We start from the raw sequence: 18,471 nt of genomic DNA, 5'->3' as shown, positions 1-18,471 counted from the left end.
TTATTTCAGCACCTTTAAATTAAGTTGTGGGAAAAATCCCTTTTCCTCATTTGATTGGATCACATCCAACATGAGTTCCAATTTTCTAACGATAGCTGCTGCCTGCAGGGCCATCTAAGCCTCCAGTGTAGTCACATTCCTCTATGTTAAATTCACGCAGTATATCGATTATCACTTCCCACCCTTCACCTGAATTTCGTCATAGTAGTCACGTGTTTACAAACAAGCTATACACAGCCCTGGTTAAAGATAGTGCGTGATAATAATATAGAATTAAATGCAAAGCCTATAATTCATGTTCGATAATAGCAAAGAATGTCATGGTATTTTGCTGCATATTTGTCAGCATCATGTCTTTGCAAGCCCATGTGGTTGCGGTTCGATGTAAGTTAGATAACTAACTGTATCTGCTTCCTGGAGTTGCCCGATGTTGCCTACAGAGTCTCATCCCTGTAGTGTGACTTGTACAGCTTGCACATACTGTTTGTTGTACGTTGGCACAGAGTACAATGCGAAAACCCCCTTCTTAACTACAAGTAATTTCATCTCGCATTAAGTTGTAATGCACAGCGCTGAAATTACTTGTTTTTTTGGCAGAGTAGACCGTGGTGTGTGGGAGCTCTTTTTCCTACACTGTTTTCTGCATCCTGTCTAACTTCAGTGCAGCTGTGCGACTGCATCAAGGACGGCGTTTATTTCCCGTTCTCATCCGGACACATGAACACAGAGCAGGCTTTGATTACTCGGTTTACACGCAAATATGTTTAAGTCAATAACTTGAAAAAGAAACAATCAGATTTAATGTTCTCTGATGAAACATCATCTATCAGGAATTGGCTTGTGCTTTGTAATTTTGTGTTTTAGGCCTCACCCCTAAACTTAATTAAAGGCTGTGATTTCAAAAAGAAAAGATTAAGCCTCCACTCAGTCCAAGTGTATGATGTAACATCATCTCATTGGCTCAAGGATGCACATCCACAGTAGAAATCAGGTTTATGAAAGCCACATTCAGACATGATAGATGTGCTACAGTTAAAGTGAGCTCTGTTTTTTGGGAAAAGGCACTGCAATCACAAATGGCCTGTCATGTATTTCACATTTTCTCCTCTCAATTAAGGAGAATAAATCACATTTTCTCTCTCGCACATGTGCGCACACACACATCTATTCCGTACTTAAAGACCCGCCTCCTGGAGGGGCGCCTCCCATCCCCAGGAGATACCAAAGAGAAGGAGGATGGCTTCTGCTCCTCAGCCATAGGAACTTGGCTTAACAAGAGCATGTTGTCATAAGAACAGCTGGGACTCGCTTCAACCCAAGTAAAGCAAGTGAGCTGCCAGAGATATGAACTCAGCTGGTTGGTGCAACCTCCCTATGGCCTCACTCTGCCATATAATATAAAGTCCAACTATAAGTCCTCTGATTCAGCGTGATTATTGCGATGCTTTATAGATACACTCCTTTTAACTTGCCTGTTCATGTGATGGGTGTGTTCGGGAACTGACAGTGTAGCATTCTGAGAAAGCAGAAAACTGAAAGCACAGGTAATCTCTGCAGATGATGAATATTTCCCCAAACAGCAATGAGAGTTGCTACGCGCCTAATATATTCCCATCAGAAGATTGTGTTTGGTTATGTAATAAAATAGTGCTCACGGCAAACCTGGAACTGGTGTTAGAGCAAGTATTTGGGTCTTTTACTTAAGTGAAAGTAGCAATGTGTAGAAATACTCTGTTACAGTGAAGGTAATGCAAGTTTTACTCAAGTTAAAATGCACAAATATTAGCATCAGTACCAAAAGTAAGAGTGCTCATTATGCAGAATGCACCATTACAGAATTGCAATATAATATTACTGGATTCTAATTATTGATGCAATTCAATGCAATTATGTATTCATAAATTTAATGTTGCAGGTAATAAACCTGCAGCTAATTTTAATTACTTTGTATACTGCTGGGTAGTTTAAAGGTCCAGTGTGTAGGTTTAAGGATATATTGGCAGTTGCGGTATATAATACTCATAACAATGTTTTCATTAGTTTATTATCACATAAAACTAAGAACTGTTGTGTTTTTGTTAACTTAGAATGAGCCACTTATATCTACATACAGAGTGGGTCCTCCTCCACGGAGTAAGCCATGTTGTTTTACAGTAGCCCAGAACGCACAAACCAAACACTGGCTCTAGGTACGGTGATTTGCATTTTATGCCTTTTATGTTGGTTGCCATAGTTCTCCTACACGCTTAGCACATAAGTTTCAGTTCTGCAACTTAGATGCCTCTAAATCCTACACACTGGACGTATAAACAAAATAGCATATCGTAATTTATCAGATCATTTATACATTGTATTAAAGCTATATGATGCAGGATTTTCCTTTAAAAAGTGTTTACACTGATGCAAAAGTAATCCCTTTAAAGTTTCACTTAAAGTGTGTGGCTGTATTTTTCTGCAGAGACTCTTCTCGTATTTGAATAATTTCTTATTATTTTGCTGTGTTTGGGATGATCTTGGGCATGGTGCACCATGTGAGGTCAGGGTTTTTTAAAAAGGTAGCATTGACACAGCGACAGAAAAACATATTAAATATTCGAACTAAATAAAATGGTGAATAAATTAATTGCAGTAAAAAGTACAATATTTGCTTCCGAGATGCGTCAGTTAGGGTTGTGTAGTGCTAGCACTTTCCTTAAACGATTCATCTGCAAAAATAACGATCAATTAATCGTTATTTGAAAAAACATAAAAACTTTGCTTATTTCAGACAATACCAAATAGGTTTTATCCTCAGTCAAAGCTCATAGCAACATATTGCATTTATTTTGACAGCATTATATATCCTATCAATTCAGTTTCACATGGTCAATTAAATTCTGCCGATTAACTGATTAATTGATTAATTTTTATTATCCCTAGTTAGAGCAGAAGTATAAAGTGGCATAAGGTACCTCAAAATTGCACCTAATTACAGCTGTAGAGTAAATGTACTTAGTTACTTTCCACCACTGCCTGGAGCATCTATTGAAAATCACATGTAGACGTGAGATGAAAGCAATAATAACATCAGACTGTGTTGAGCCATAAAGTAGATGGAAATCGACAGAACTGTTGGACTCTGATTAGAATACGTTAGACATGGCAATCACTAAATGAACTAAAATTGTACTTGTGTAGTGTGTAGTTGTGTGTAGTGTGGTTTGAAGTGTGTTGCATGCTGTGTTCTCGTCTTTGACCGCGTCCTGTTGACAGTTACTGACCAGTGTTTGTTGTCTTGGTTGCTGTATTGCCTATATTTGTCTGCTCCACTATATGTTAGAGGGTGCCACTCTCCTAACCTGGTCTTTTGTTTCTTTTTTTGTTTTCCTTCCAACTGTCCAACCCTCTGCAATGAGCAGAGCATCTTGGGATTGAATTTATGGGTATGGAACAATCCATTTTGACTCTCAGTCCTAGCATAGCTACTAAATACCTCAGATGTCCTGAGTTTTGACTTGCTCCCTTTCCATCTGTGGTGTGGACTGTTAATCATATCGTTTAACCAATCAATCTCCTGACCGGTTGTACCATAACTTATCATAATATCAAACCCCTCAGCTGATGCGACTGATCCTCCATCAATCATCATTAACATGGATGTCATCACCTGCACCCCTCATACATGTGCAACGGAAAATCAGAACTATTAACTTTCCGTCTCACTCACAGACGCATATTTTCCTTTTTGGACTGATTTTTGGTTTTTCATTTCATCTGTAACAAGCATGATGTATCATGTTTGTAGCTACCAGATGTCTCTCTTCAATCTTCAACTCTTGTCTATCCAATCCTCCCATGCCTCAAGTGTCTGTCTTTTCCTTTTGACATGCCATCTCTTCCCTTTGATTTATGTGTGATCTCGTCCATGTTTCTTGCATCACCCCGTCGTTAGCATAGCTAAAATGTAACTTTGACGTATGAAATATAATACCCTTGTTACTGGTTTGAATTATCCTTCAAGGAGTAGATGCTGTGATGAGAGCATGCTATATTTAGAACCTACAGTCATGTTTTTCTTCGACCTGCCGCTATTTCCATCCTCCCTCATTGTTAGCTCTTGTTTTCTGCTGCCTTTCCAGAAAAGCGCTTCACAGGCTGAGAGTGTATAGAATGAACAGCGTCATGTAATTATACAAGTACACTGAAGTACTGGACCATGAGGACATTGTGCTCTTACACCAGCTCCATTATCATTTATGAGTGTGATTTATTTACGGTGTCAGAAACTTGACACAAATTGGTATGCCGTTGTAAAAATGGCTGCTTCAGATGGAAGGAGACGGACAAATTCAATTCATTTTTATTACATTATTTATCAGCAACCACACTGCCTCTTTGCTCCATCATTGTCTCCGGGGACACAAAGAGTCTACCTCAACCTCACACAAGCTCTTCTCTGGAAAAGCAAAAAGCATCAGTCAAGATTTCTCCAGTTTCATATTTAATTTTTTGAAATTCACTTGTTTCATAAATTACTGTAAAATAAGATCTCATTATTGTGCTTACTAAACGCCTGAGCAGATGGAGACTTCAATAACTGATTGAGATTGTTGATTTAGATAGCACGTGTACAAATCACATGTGCACTGGTGCTATACTGCACAGTTTGCAGGTTCTACTAGGCGTCGATTAAAGGCCAGAACCATTATAGTATCATATATAATTTGAAATCACTTCAGTTTTTTTGAGAATACAGTTGCTTAATAGATCAGTCTGAGCTCCTGCCCCCACCCACGCTGCCTTACCGCAGCGCAGGCGGCAACAGCATCTGTTGTATTTGTGATTATGTGTGAGGAAAGGTTTGACTGTGAAGTGAGTTGTCAGGAGAATATGAAGCTTCATGCTGCTCAGGATTTAGTCCAAAATAAGAAAGAAATGTAGATCTACAGTGAAAAAAAAGTGGGAACCTGTACCTTCAAGACACTAATTTTTTTCCCCTGTTATTTCTCTCACTGTGTGCATGTGGTGTGTGTTGGTTTGTCTGTGTATTTGTGGGTGTGATGTTGACAGAGGCAGAGGAACTCTACCAGAAAAGAGTCCTGACAATCACGGGTATTTGTGTGGCTCTGTTGGTGGTGGGCATCGTGTGTGTGGTTGCCTACTGTAAAACCAAGTAAGTCCTGCTGATCGATGGATCAGTTCATGTCACATTTCCTTTCAGATTTCTATCACCACCTGCAGTTTTACCAAGACTACTGTTTACTGTCTTAAAATGTAGTCCTTTTTATACTTTTTACAATGAAAAAGTTACTTTGGTTTACTTTCTAATACATGATTATATAAAGAGACAGTTCTCCCCAAAACAGAAAATTCATATTTTCCTCACACCTGTAGTGCTATTTATTCATCTAGATTGTTTTGGCGTGAGTTGAAGATGTCGGCCGTAGAGATGTCTGCCTTCTCTCCAGTATAATGGAATTAGATGATACTCAGCTTTTGGAGCTCAAAGTGCCAAAAAAAAGCACATCTGAAAATCTCAACACTAATGTCTCTCTCCAGAAATAATGACCTGATTACTCAAGATAATCCACAAACCTCATTGTGAGCAGGTTTGTGTATAAACTATTTTCTTTCAACTCATCAGTCACAGATCGTGTCACTATGCAGAAGGAAGCATACGCCTACTCATGGAAGGGAGGCTCGTGCTCGTGACATTTTAAGATGTAAACATTAATGGTGTCCTCCTCAGCTGGGCTGTAACCTTAACTACCTTAACCTAACTAACCTTAACTAGCTCAGGGATGCTAGGCAAGCTCGCATTAGATGCGCGCTTCCTTCTGTACAATGATGTGGTTGGTGGCTGTAGTTTGATGGGAAGAAAATTGTGATTTCATGAAACTGCTTACAACACGTTCTGTCGATTATCTTGAGTAGCCAGGTCCTGATTTCTGGAAGGAGACATTACTGTTGAGTTTTTCATTTTATGGCAACCCAAGTGCTATCTAGTTGCATTATATTGAAGAGATAACTGTGTACGCCTGATATCTCCAACACTCAGCAACACACATCCAGACTGAAAAATACAGGGTTCCCACGGTCATGAAATTACTGGAAAGGCTACTCTTAAAAGAAATTTTTTTTAAAAAACTGTTTTCTAGGCCTGGAAATGGTTTGGAGTTGACAGAATGTTTTGGAAAAGTTCTGAACATACATCGTTTTGGCAGCAGTTTAAAATCTAATGATAAAAATCATAAAACATGTATATAATAATGTGAAATATGGTACTTGTATGACTAATTTAAGTGATGCACATAGACCAGACCGGCATCACATCATTACTAAGACTGTGCCTTAAAATGTGCCAACACATGTGATGAAAAAACGTTTTTTGTACGGAGTTATCCAAGAATTTCACTTTGAGATTAAAGGTTATACCTGGTAAATGAATCAAAAATTCATATTTCACCAGGCATCGTGATTTGTCGGGAATGTCTATCGAGCAAGTTGGCAAGTTAGCAAGCGCTGGAAGTTTGCTTATCCGAAAATGTCAGTGTGGCCCACTTATTTTAAACTACCTAAATAAAGCCATGGAAATGGGGAATAATTTTATGGAAAAGTTATGGAAGAGTTCTGAAAATTAATTGGTAAAAATGTGTAGGAAACCTGTAAATAGCACTACAGGTAAGAGGAGAAATAATTGGTATTTTTTATTTTGGGGTGAACTGTCCCTTTAATACTTATAAAAAAAAATAAAAATAAAAAATGTGAGAGAATGACCGAGATTTGCTCAACAGGAAACAAAGAAAGAAGATGCACAATCATCTGCGACAAAACATGTGTCCAGAACATCCCAATCGTAATCTTGCTAACGGACCCAATCACCCAGGACCAGGCCCAGAGGAAATCCCTATGGTAGATGTGAGTTTCTAAAAGGATTCCTAATGTTATTAACACGAACACACACAGATGTACGCCAAATGGTTTTATGCTTAGTTACATTATCAAAGCTTGTTCTTTTTTTCTCCTCATTTTTCCATCTGCCAAATCCATTTTTCCCCAAACACAGTACATATCAAAGAACGTCCCTGCAACTGAACGAGTCATACGGCCTGCAACAGAGGGATCGTTCCCTGCCAGCCATGCCTCTTCCAGATCTCACAACTCTTCTACACGAGCCCATTCATCAACTCACAGGTGAGTGTGTACCGTCAGTGGTGGAATGTAACTAAGCATATATACTCAAGTACTGTACTTAAGTACACATTTGAGGTACTTGTACTTAACTTGAGTCTATTTTTTCCATGCCACTTTATATTTCTACTCCCCTACATTTCGGAGGGAAATATTGTACTTTTTAACTTCACTGCATTTATCTGACAGATGTAGTTACTAGTTACTTTATATATAATGATTTTTGCATGAAAAGCATAAGAAAGGTTTATAAAATATGATGTTTTGTTATAAATTAAACCATTCAACAGTCAGCATAAGTACAGCTGAAACAATTGTCCATTAATCAATAGAAAACTAAATAGCTGCTTATTATTTTTTAAACATTTCAGTCACTTTCTAATTTATTTTTTAAATTATTTTTAGTTTTTATTTATTATATTTTTTAGATTTTTCTGGATTGGGTACCTTTACTTTACTTTACTGTAATACTTTGAGTACATGTTCTGGATTATACTTTCTTACTTTTATTTGAACAATTTTTCAATGCAGGAATTTTACATGTAACAGAGTGTTTTTACAGGGTGGTATTAGTACTTCTACTTAAGCAAAAGGACATGAATACTTCATCCACCACTGTGTACCATACAGTACTGTTGTTTGCACTTAAGCCTTGTCATACATTTAGCTATCCTTTTAAATAACTACAGACTCTCACACAAAGAGTTTAATTAATTTGGTTATTTGGTTAAATGCACTTCCTCTGGAAACAGGGGCTTTTTTTTTAAAGGTGTACTTCTTTTTTGGGAAAAAAAAAAAGAATCATATTACATGCCGGGGTGTGTGTTTGTGTTAACACCTTTTTTTTATTTGTCAGACATGAGGAAAGGACATGGAGCCTGGAACATTCTGACAGCATCCTCTCTGACTCGCCGGGAATGATGTCATCATCCGTGGGGACCAGTAAATGCAGCAGTCCTGCGTGCATGGAGGCACGGGCCCGGCGCGCTGCACACTGTGGTTACTCTGACCCCCATCGGCCGGGCCTGCAGTACGGAGACTCCTTTGACTCGCTGGGAGACTCTCCGCACAGTGACAGGTGGGAAACAGGCCCGTGTGGCTGATATAGCACTGGGTTTGTCGTGAACATTTTGAGAAGTTTCCTCTCTCTGCTGGTTCTCTCTCAGCCTCGAGAGGCCAGTCAGGGCACTCTGAGAGACTCAGTGGAAACTGGCATACAGCAGGCATGATGATGAAATACGCTAAGGTAGGCAAGAGTGAAAAACAGTGCTTATTTCAGTGGGAACTCTGTGCATACAGCTACTGTAACATTATTTCCTGGCTAGTATGTAATTCTGATTGGCTAAAGTGTTCCCTTTAGTTTTTCTCGAGGAACAATCTGACATTTTGGGAAATACACTCATTTTACAACACCCAGAGACACATAAGAAGATTTCCAATTGATCATTGCCCCACAAAGAAAGGTACACAGTGAGATTAGCTTAACACAAAGAGTAGAAGTAGGAGGAAGCTCTGATTGTCAGAAGTGAAGAAATATGCCTTTCAACAACTCAAAAGGTGTCTATATTTATCCTGCACCTATTTCTGTACTGAGGGCACAGATATATCAATCTTCTCATGTGAATCTGGGAAAGATGGCAAAGCAGCATCTTACAAAATCCTAGAGTGCTCCTTTAATAACATGACAGCTGAAATGTAATTAATTCACTCTAAATAACGTGCTTTCAGCTCCTCCACATGCTCCCTTTTTCGGTAGTATTTAATGTCACCCATGGCCTGAATTTGAACTTGCTTTTTAAATGCCTACGGTACACCCCCTGATTTTGTTATAGGGCCCAACAGTGATCCTCCAAATCCCAAAACGCTCTCCCTGCTCACGGCTGATGTTTTGAATTCCAACACATTTCACAGTTAAGCATCAATCAACAAGTCTGCATTATCATCAAGCCGGGAGGAAATATGAGGATATGGGAGCACAATTGGGCCCTGTGCTGAAATGATGGGCCGTACGTCTAAGCATAAAAAAAACGCCCATTAAAACAGTTGGTTGTTGTTGTTTTTTTGCTTAAAGTACAAATATGTTTGAGGGAAGGGAATGATGGCCCAGTTATGTAGAGGAAGTCTGTCTTTGTTGACCCTGTAATTGAAGACCCTGTGTTTAAGGTTTGAAAAAACATGCTAAAGGTCGCTTTACATGAGGTCATCCTGCTGTTTCCTTTCGTATAGGTTATACACAGACCATCATTTAACCTGGTTTAAAGTCCCCAGGACCTCTATTCTTCATGCAACCCTGATTATATTCATCACCATTAGAAAAAATACCAGTCATTGATAGTACAATGGAAGCTGAGCTGTAGGCGCCAAGAAAAAGTGCCAAGTGAAACCACATCAGATCCAGTGGGCAGGACAGTATAATATTCACAAAATCTGATCCGAGGTGGCCTCAGAGAAGACATCCTTAACTCAACTTGCTTTGCTTTGGGGTCACTTTTGCAAAATGACAGGGGTCCAGGGGGCAGTTGCAGGAGCCCCGCACATGTTTCTAGGACTTAAAGTTTATAGGATTTTAGGACATTTCTTGCTTTTTATGTTTTTGGGATTTAGGGACGTAAGGGGATTAGCTAGGACCTCTGCCAGGGGCTGTGGCAGATTCTCCATGGCACTTTTATTGATAGACAAGCACTATTTTGATGCTGTTTTTGGCACTCTGCCACCTTGTGTATACTAAAAGTAAAAAAAAAAAAACAATCCCCAGTGTGTACCATTTAATTTTATCGTGGATAAGAAAATGGTTTTGGGGCCGCCCAGCACCCTATTGGGTGCCAGATTTGGCCTGCGGACCATAATTTGAGTATCACTGCTTTACTGAGGTCACTTTTGAACAAACTAAAAAGCGGTCACATTCTCAGACGAGTGGGACGTTTGAACTAATTAAATCCTTGCACAAGATCGTCATAGCAAACAATTTATTGTGCAAGTGCAAAGCCCAAGTATCCTCTGTTTAAATGTGCACAGGTCACAGGTATTTCCTTTCCTCCTCACGAACAAAAAGAGGAAGTGAAAATGAATCTAGGTGAGATATATGGTGTGCAGCTTAAAGGAATCTACTGGATCAGAGTGTATACGGACCTCAGATCACCTGCAGCAAAGGTGTAACTTGATGAGCCAACTCGTGCCTGCCAGCCTTTTGGCTGCACAAGGCTATAGCTATATCTTCCACACATAACATTCAAGCCAACTAAATTCACGCTTAGGACCAGATGTAGACCTGTCACACCTAACACCTTAACTAATGCCTGCTAATCATGGATATTAATATTGGATATTCAAACTAGCAAAAAAAAAAAAAAAAAAAACCTAATTGTTTTACAAAAAAAAAGCTAGTGTGTCCGGGCTGCTTTGAAATGTTTAAGTTGGCTGAATTTGAATTTGAGAGATAAGTTGAGGTAATTTTGTAATGAGTTAGCTTGTATTCTCAAATTCAGTCAACTTGAAAATTAAAGGTAGCCCAAACAGTCTTTTTTAAATTAAAACAAAGAGTTTCATTTCACAACTGCCCACAAATAAAAAGTAATGAAGCAAGTAGATTCCTGATGTTTTATAGCTGCATGTTTCTAAGTCTTTTTTAAATTTCCAGAACTGACATGACTGAGAGAGTGTCTAACACCAGCTGCTAGCTGCAGCAAAAAAAAACAACAACTTAATATGATTTAAATCAAAAGAACATGGAAAAGATATAGGACTTTGCCGTGCTGGCAATTGTTCTCTGAAAAACAGTTTCTAAATCAAATGACCAGAGCCTCATATGCTGTCAAAAACTAACCAGACAAGATGTGTCTTGCTTTATATGCCTGAGCTGTAAGGCGTCAACAATGCCAGCACACAACAAGTATGTATGTACAAATAAGGCCTTGGCCAAATAGTTGTTATGCAGAGCCAGATTGCATAACCAACATCCCCTCGGAGTCATTCCAGGTAACAAGCGCCTCTTCCATCATGGCGACAGCTTCTGCATCAGCTGAATCAGCAACGTCGTGGGAATATCTCAGCCTTGTGTCTCACACAGCATGTTGTAGCTTCCTAAAGGCAATGAGCAGACAATACAAACACTCTGATCCACAGTTGATAATATCATGTGAATTATAAGTTGTTTTTTTAATGTGTTAAGGTAATATTTTTTTGGGCTAAATATTTATTTATTTTTTATTATGACTGTAAAAAAACACGTTACAAACATCTTTGATGAAACTCCAAATTTTACGATGTTTTGACAATCCAGACAATCCAAATGTGGGTAAATAGGGTTTCACTAAAGGTGGAGGAGGGATGAGAAATTGGCAACCATGACAACCAAGTGTGAGGCTCAGACTTCTGTATGTCCAGAAAACACACTCCAAAATGTACCTGTCTATGAATGTTAAAGGTTCTGTAATGATATTCAGAACTAGATGTAGCGGCAAACAGCTATTTGCCATGTAGAGATAAAGTGGAGTAGTGAGCAGCTCGAACGACGTCATGGTACCTCTGTGTGTCTTGTAATCCAAGCTTCTCTGTTTGTTGTTATGGTAGATGTCCCGCCATCGTCACAGAAGCATAACCCCCCCCCTCCTCAGATCAACACCATTAGCTCTGTGAGGACTGTTGCCATTGTTGGCACTGTTTGCACTGTTAGCAACGTTAGCTGAAAGCTGCCAATTCAGCAACTTTAATGTTAAAAAAGCCAAGGGAATCAACCTGAATCATAAATATGCTCTGAATGTTGTATACAGCTCCTTAATATTGACTTCTTACTTAGAGAGACAAGTCAGCCAGGTTTTTAGACTTAGAGTCTAGAAGCCATTAGTTACCATAGTTCTGCATCTTTAAAAATCTCCTCTTTGATTTTAGCTTTTAGCCACGGTGCCCACATGGCCATGGCACACGTTTGATCAAAGCTTTCTAATGTAACAACAACAATATCTTCATATAAAAATGATACAGTGACTTTACTCAATAGCTGACACCTTTTCTGCGAAGATAAGGAGCTGGCTAAAGTATGGGAGAGGATCGGCAATAGCACGTTCTGCATAGTAATCAGCCTTTAGACTACAATGCTAAAAAAGGATTCAGTGGCTGAAGTGCAGCTTCAAAGCATGCTCAATATGAATACAAGACCAAGAAGGTGTAAAACTCAGTTCCAAGTAAATGCCAGACAAGAAAGGTTTGTTTTTAAAGGTGTTCTAAACTAGGACACTGGGTTGGCAATCTTGTTGGGCAGGTTGGTCCAGAGCCTGGGGGTGGAGAGGAAGACGGTTTAGTCTCTGTCAGTCTTCAATATAGACTGAAGGGCAGCCAAAACAGCTGCTCCTGCCTGAGGACCTCAGGCTGGGCTTGGGTTCAAACTGCTTGAAAAGCTCAAACATAGACAGGTGATTATCAAAGAAATGCTGCAAATGTTGAGTGTCCGTTATGCATGCTATCATGTCTGTTAACCCTCTATGGTACAGCGTTGCCACATGGCAACAACCCCATTTTAAGCCTTCTACACACAGATAATACATTCAAAGTTATGATGCAATGCATTAAAAAAGAGGTGGGGTTCTAAGTAAACCAATTGCAGTGTTTAAATTTGTCACATTACTTTCTATAGGCCATTTTGAAACCCTTTTCTGCAGACATCATGGACGGGAGGAGCCTCACCATTTGACGCCTAAAAATTCAACAAAAAAAGTGTTTTTTTGAAGTTTTTCAATGGGGAAAAAAATATACACTCAACAATAGGTTAGTTAAGTTCATTATCATGTAGTTTCTTGCACTGTAGTCGATCAATAAATAATAGAAAATGTTAAAAATGTGTACGTTGCCATATGGCAACACCGTACCATTATGGATTGCTAGCCTGGCATGTTGATAACATTTTGTATATAGGCCTACTTTGCAATTGCATTGGTGTACACTGATCTTCTATAGTCTATAAATTATAATAATGCACTTTGTGAGTCCTTTCCACATTGCATATGATGATATTTGACACATCTTTCTTCCATTTACAGAATGATTGCAATTTTTTTTTTATGGTACATCGTGGAAAAAGGCTGAACTAGCCCTCCCACTAGATGATAGTGAAGATGACAAAGAATTCAGTGACGAGGAAAATGAGCTGCTGGAAACACAGAGTGAGAGTGATGAAGACAGTGAGACCGATGAAGATTATGAGCCAGAGAATGAGGACAGTGGGGACAGTGAGGACAGAGACAGTGAGGGCAATGGAGACAGTGAGGAGAGGGAGGACAGTGAGGATGAAAGTGAAGTGACAGGTATTACCAGTAAGAGAGTGTAAAATGGGTAACATCTTGACCCTAACCCTGTTCAGGCTACTGGGGATTGTTTATACTATAACATGAGTTTTAAAATAAATGTTACATACAATTTTAAACAAAACTCATATTTTCATTACTTTCCATTATGGTACGGTGTTGCCATATGGCAACGAACCCTAAAAACTACTAAAAAAATATTATTTTTTGAAAATGTCTCTTAATTATGTTTACTTGGTCTATTTTAAGACAAAAAAACACCCCAAACATTTTTTTACCAACTGGGATCATAGTGCGTACCATAGAGGGTTAAAACCCCAATTTATGTCTGAACAGTGAACAGAAGTGTGATTACCAAATGCTTACCATTATCAATGGGCATAATGATAATAACTACTTTTCATTTACAAAAGAACTGGATCTAGCATAGATCCCTTGGGGACACCACAGTAATGTTTTACTTCTGGAGACAGAAGTAGTCTTGAGCAGTACCAGTGTACCAAATATATTTGTACAAAATGATCAACCATAGTATATAGATTTTGTTTATAGATTCTACAATGCAGAGGATTGGTGTAATTAGGGCTGTATACATCTAAAAAATATGTCAGTCAAATCAGATTCAGCAATTTGATACAGATATTCAATTTTTCTTTTTTTCTTTTCCATATGAAGAGTTCAAGTTTTAACAGGCTCAGCGGGACGTTCAGTGTGACGGCAGCATACATGCAATATAGTAAACAAGCTAATGGCACTAAGGATGGATGCAGATGTGCAACAACATTTTTTTGCCAACACTAGATATAAAAAAAAGCCAGAGACTGTGTCATATTAAGTTGCTGTGAGCTGTAAATGTATCACTTCTACGCAGAAAAGAGAAGATAATGTCATCTCACAGCCCTATGCTGTGGTCTTTCTCTCCCTCTGTGCCACTGTCTGCATGTCCGCAACTGCTTGTATCAAAGAGTAGAGTGAAAGTCAAGAGCACTCACTCTGCACCAAAACTTGGGGACCAAATCTCCCCAAAAGCTCAGTGCACAACACACTGACTGGCAAAAAAAAGACTGCTTGACTTGAAGCAGTCTCAGTCGACTGAGGGGACTTCGACTGATGATTCAAATGTCAGACTTTCAGGGGGCAACTCTAAGTGGAATTTATACACACTTTTTCCAAGATAATTTACCCTCAGAAAAACTTCCCATGAAAATACTTAAAATCATGAAAAATTTTCTCAAAAATAAAAGATTAAAAGTATGCCAGTGGTTAGGAAATATTGTAAAAAGCATAATGATGCCCAGTAGGACACCCCCCATTACAACAATTCAGTTCAAGGGAAAGCCTAAGTTAAATCAATGAGTGGAAAATTACTTTTACTTTTATGCATTGAATAGTTTAGTGCCCAGTCACAGCTTGCTAGTGACTTGGCACTTAAGGTTCATTCAGTACACAGAGTGCCTTTAAAAACTGCACTCCTCCTCTTTCTCACTTCTGTTCTTCGGTCTTCCTCACGTAACTCTTTACCCCCTTCTGTATCAACTACAGATACGTGTCAGCCCTGACGACACCAGCCCGCCTCTCCCCAGTGGATTTCCATTACTCATTGCCCTCGCAGGTGCCTACCTTCCAGATCACATCCCCCAATGCCAGCCATGCCATGTCTCTCCCTCCTGCTGTCCACAACCCCTACCCTCTGGAGGATGACCAGCCTCTGCTGCGCCGCTACCAGGTGCCCCTACATGATGCCCAGTGCCAGGAGCCCTACCGGCAGCAGCGTCGTACCTATCTAAATGACAGCAGGGGCAGCCTGCCCTCCAGCCCCTACCGGCTGGCAGAGGAAGAAGACTATGAGACCACCCAGGAGTATCTCTCCTCTCGGGAGCAACCAAAGAGAAGTGGGTCCGGTGGAACTGGTAGCCGGCGCTGGCGGAGATCCAGACTGAATGGCCACGTGGCCCCGCGTGGATACGAGGCATCTCGGGACTATGGGTCTCGAAGCTGCCTAACAGATAGTGAGTCAGAGGAGGACGGTGAGAGCACGCCCTTCCTCAGTATGCAGAACATGAATGCCGAGCCCTCCACCATCTACAGGCCGGTGGACAGTCGGACTTCTCACTCATCGGGGCGGCACAGTGGGCATGGGAACATGCATACAAGACTTACACACTCACGCTCCAAAGCGGACAATACACCCCATTAAAGAGTGAACATGAACCAACAAAAATCAATATAGTATAGACCTGCATCTATAAGAAATATTTTTATTTTATATAACTGACAGATATTCTAAACAAATGAAATATTTATTTTCATTTTAGCAAAAGTTGTCTACTAGTTAACAGCAAAGACTTTTTTATAGGGAAAACTCTATTTATATGTACATTTTGATTTACAGCATAAAAAGATGTGCCAGTTTTTTCACAACGTAAAAAATAGAGTAATATTGTGGTGCCTTTTGCTGTATGCCGATGCCAGAGGGCCAGTGGAGGTTTTTGTAGCCTTTCTTATATGGACGCCTCATTTTTTATACACGTTTTTGTTGTTTTTTTCCTCTCTGGTTTCCTGTTTTACTTTCTTCTGCATTCTTTGAGGAGTCTAGCCCCACTGGAACATAACCCCTTCCATGTCACGCAATATAAACCACTTCAACATAAAGTGTATGTTTACATTACTATGATTCGCCTGTAGGGTTTATGATTTGGGATCTAATAGAACTTCTGATAAATACAGTGTAGATCCTTTTTGCCCTCTGACTAATGTCTACAGAGAGAGAGAGTGAGAGATTGTGTGGTTGTGTATGTATGTGCGTGTGTGTAAATGACTGTGTGTGAGCGCGCATGTCAGTTTGCTTGCATGTATTTGTGATTGTTAGATGAATTTCATTGTTTGTTGTGGTGACATCAAACATGTGGGTCTTCTGGTGTCACAGCGGAGCTGACAGACGAGTGTGTGAGAGGTTCACAGAATAGTGCTTTATCCGAACAGTGACCCCTCCCAGTGTAGGTGGACAGGTAAGGCTGCTGTATGTTATGCAGGTCATTGCTTGATGTGTTTACAGCTAATTTGGCCCCTTCCCCAGCCTGCCCCAGTTACGCCCTCTTTTATTTCCCAGCAGGTTTTCCTCATGTTAGCCTGTTATGAGGCCAACAAAACACTGAGCCGTTTGGCACAGGGTGACCCCCGCCATCAGAGGTGATGGCAAAACAAAAAGATTGCATCTGTTTCCACTCAACTCAGCCCCTAATCTCATGCCTCATCATCCTTCTGTGTCCATTCTGTTTTTGTGGCTCATGTTAAAAGGCCACACAGTGTCTCAGGATTTCCACATGCCTCCCCCTGCCTCCCTACCCCCGCCACCTTAAACCCTGCTCACCCTCTTCCTCAGCTTCAAGTCTACCTAAGACTTAAGTTCTCAGATAATGAAGGCCTAAATGTTAACATACAGCCTACCAGTTCCCTGAACACTCCCATACAGAGAGAAGGAAAGTGGAAGCAGCTCGGCGCAGAATGGTGCAGAACACATTAGACAATAGAAACGAAATAGCTGTGAAACTTTGGAGGATCATACAATGCAAAAATATGCAAACTTTCTATTTTGCTGTTTGATTACATCATTTTCTAAGAGGTGACTGTAGTGTGTTGTGTGTGGGGGGAAAAAACTATGTGATGCCTATAGTGTAGAGTGCGATAACATGATATAAATGCATATTTACATGAGTTAGTTTTTAAAGCCATTATGCAGCCATCTATAAAGTTGTCAGCCTTTCTTGTTCACATACTCACGTACCATCGAATGACTGTGTCCATGGATTGTTTTATCACTTGCTTTAGACCGCTCCACTTTACATGCACACTTCCAATAGCATCCAAATAGTGTCTCTTCCGATAGTACTGTGTACTGCTTTGTCTCGTTGACAGATCTAGTCAAATTTACTCAGTGAATGATGATTTTAAAAAACAAACAAACTCATTTTAAGCCCCCCTGTCCTCCACTGAAGGAAAAGTAAAATCAAGAAATGTCATACCCATTAAAAGTGACTCAGTGAGAGGGGACAGCTGATGTTTCATCGCTGTTGGCTTGTTTCTACTCCCTAAAAAAACAAAAAACAACAACAACTGTATGCTGAATTATCAGATGATAAAAGCTCTTAGAAGGATTGATCTGCAATTCTAACTGCTATTTGGTAAATGCACAGTGGTATTGTTCTCCAGAAAGGTCTTTGGTCACACCTCACTTGCAGATATTTCATTGAGTTTCTCACCTCTGGGTCTAATTTTGTATGTCTGAAAAATGCAAAAGAAGACAGTGCTCTGAGTTTAAATGTGATACTCCCTTCACTTTGCCAGTCCTCTCACCCGATTGAGATGCTACCAGGCACGCCCTACCGGTCTCTTCTGTTTAATTTTATGAACCCCCCCACCCCACCCACCCCCAAAAAACCCCTCACCTGACCCCACCCTCGCTTGAAATGTTTGAACACCTCTCCTCTGCATGTCCTTGTGGTCACGGTTAGATGGGTGCATGGTAAAAAAGCAGCAGACAATTCTTTTCCAGTCAGTGAAAGTGTATTTCATTTAACATTCAGCAATAAAAAAGAACCTTTCCCTCATGTCATTCCTGAAATATGCTAGAAAAAAAAAGAGAAAAAAATGCGAGATTGTCATAGATTGTAAAATAAAATGAAAAATGAATCCACCTGTTCATATGAGAAAATAAATCTTTATTCATACCATTTTATGATGTAGTTATTTCTGAAGAAAGCTTTGATCTGTTTTTTTTTTTTAATTCATCTTTTATCTTGACGTAAGGTTTGACTCGTCTGGCGTAATGTACAGTGTGTCTCAAGAGTACACATATAAAATCAGATCATGATATATGTTTGATCTGGTGATCGGAGGGTTGCAGATTAAAACAAAACTGTTTCACATGGCAGCGTGCTTTCTGAGGTTGTAGCTCATACAGTAGCCTGAGCAGCAAGGACACACATACACATAAAAACACACACAG

General features: G+C 39.7%; 1 protein-coding gene across 5 annotated transcripts in view; it reads left to right on the top strand.

The window, feature by feature from the left end:
- nrg2a (neuregulin 2a) overlaps positions 1–18,196 on the top strand; it is a 95,143-nt gene extending 76,947 nt beyond the window's left edge. For 3 of the 5 annotated variants that reach the window (XM_088088549.1, XM_088088546.1, XM_042499822.2), the window contains exons 6-11: positions 3,399–3,422; positions 5,050–5,152; positions 6,774–6,897; positions 7,046–7,173; positions 8,027–8,248; positions 15,009–18,196. In XM_088088549.1, coding sequence (XP_087944675.1) covers positions 3,399–3,422; positions 5,050–5,152; positions 6,774–6,897; positions 7,046–7,173; positions 8,027–8,248; positions 15,009–15,663 — 1,256 coding nt within the window. In that variant the 3' untranslated portion in view covers positions 15,664–18,196. The remainder of the gene's footprint in view (positions 1–3,398; positions 3,423–5,049; positions 5,153–6,773; positions 6,898–7,045; positions 7,174–8,026; positions 8,249–15,008) is intronic. The other 2 variants (XM_088088548.1, XM_088088547.1) reach the window with 1 other exon arrangement.
- The last annotated feature ends 275 nt before the right edge of the window (positions 18,197–18,471 follow it).

The sequence above is a fragment of the Plectropomus leopardus genome, chromosome 15 (genome assembly GCF_026936395.1).
Source record: "Plectropomus leopardus strain MGB_pleo_1.0 chromosome 15, ASM2693639v1, whole genome shotgun sequence".
Classification (NCBI taxonomy): domain Eukaryota; kingdom Metazoa; phylum Chordata; class Actinopteri; order Perciformes; family Serranidae; genus Plectropomus; species Plectropomus leopardus.
The sequence above is the reverse complement of the archived record's forward strand: the minus strand, read 5'-3'. Positions and strand labels throughout refer to the sequence as shown.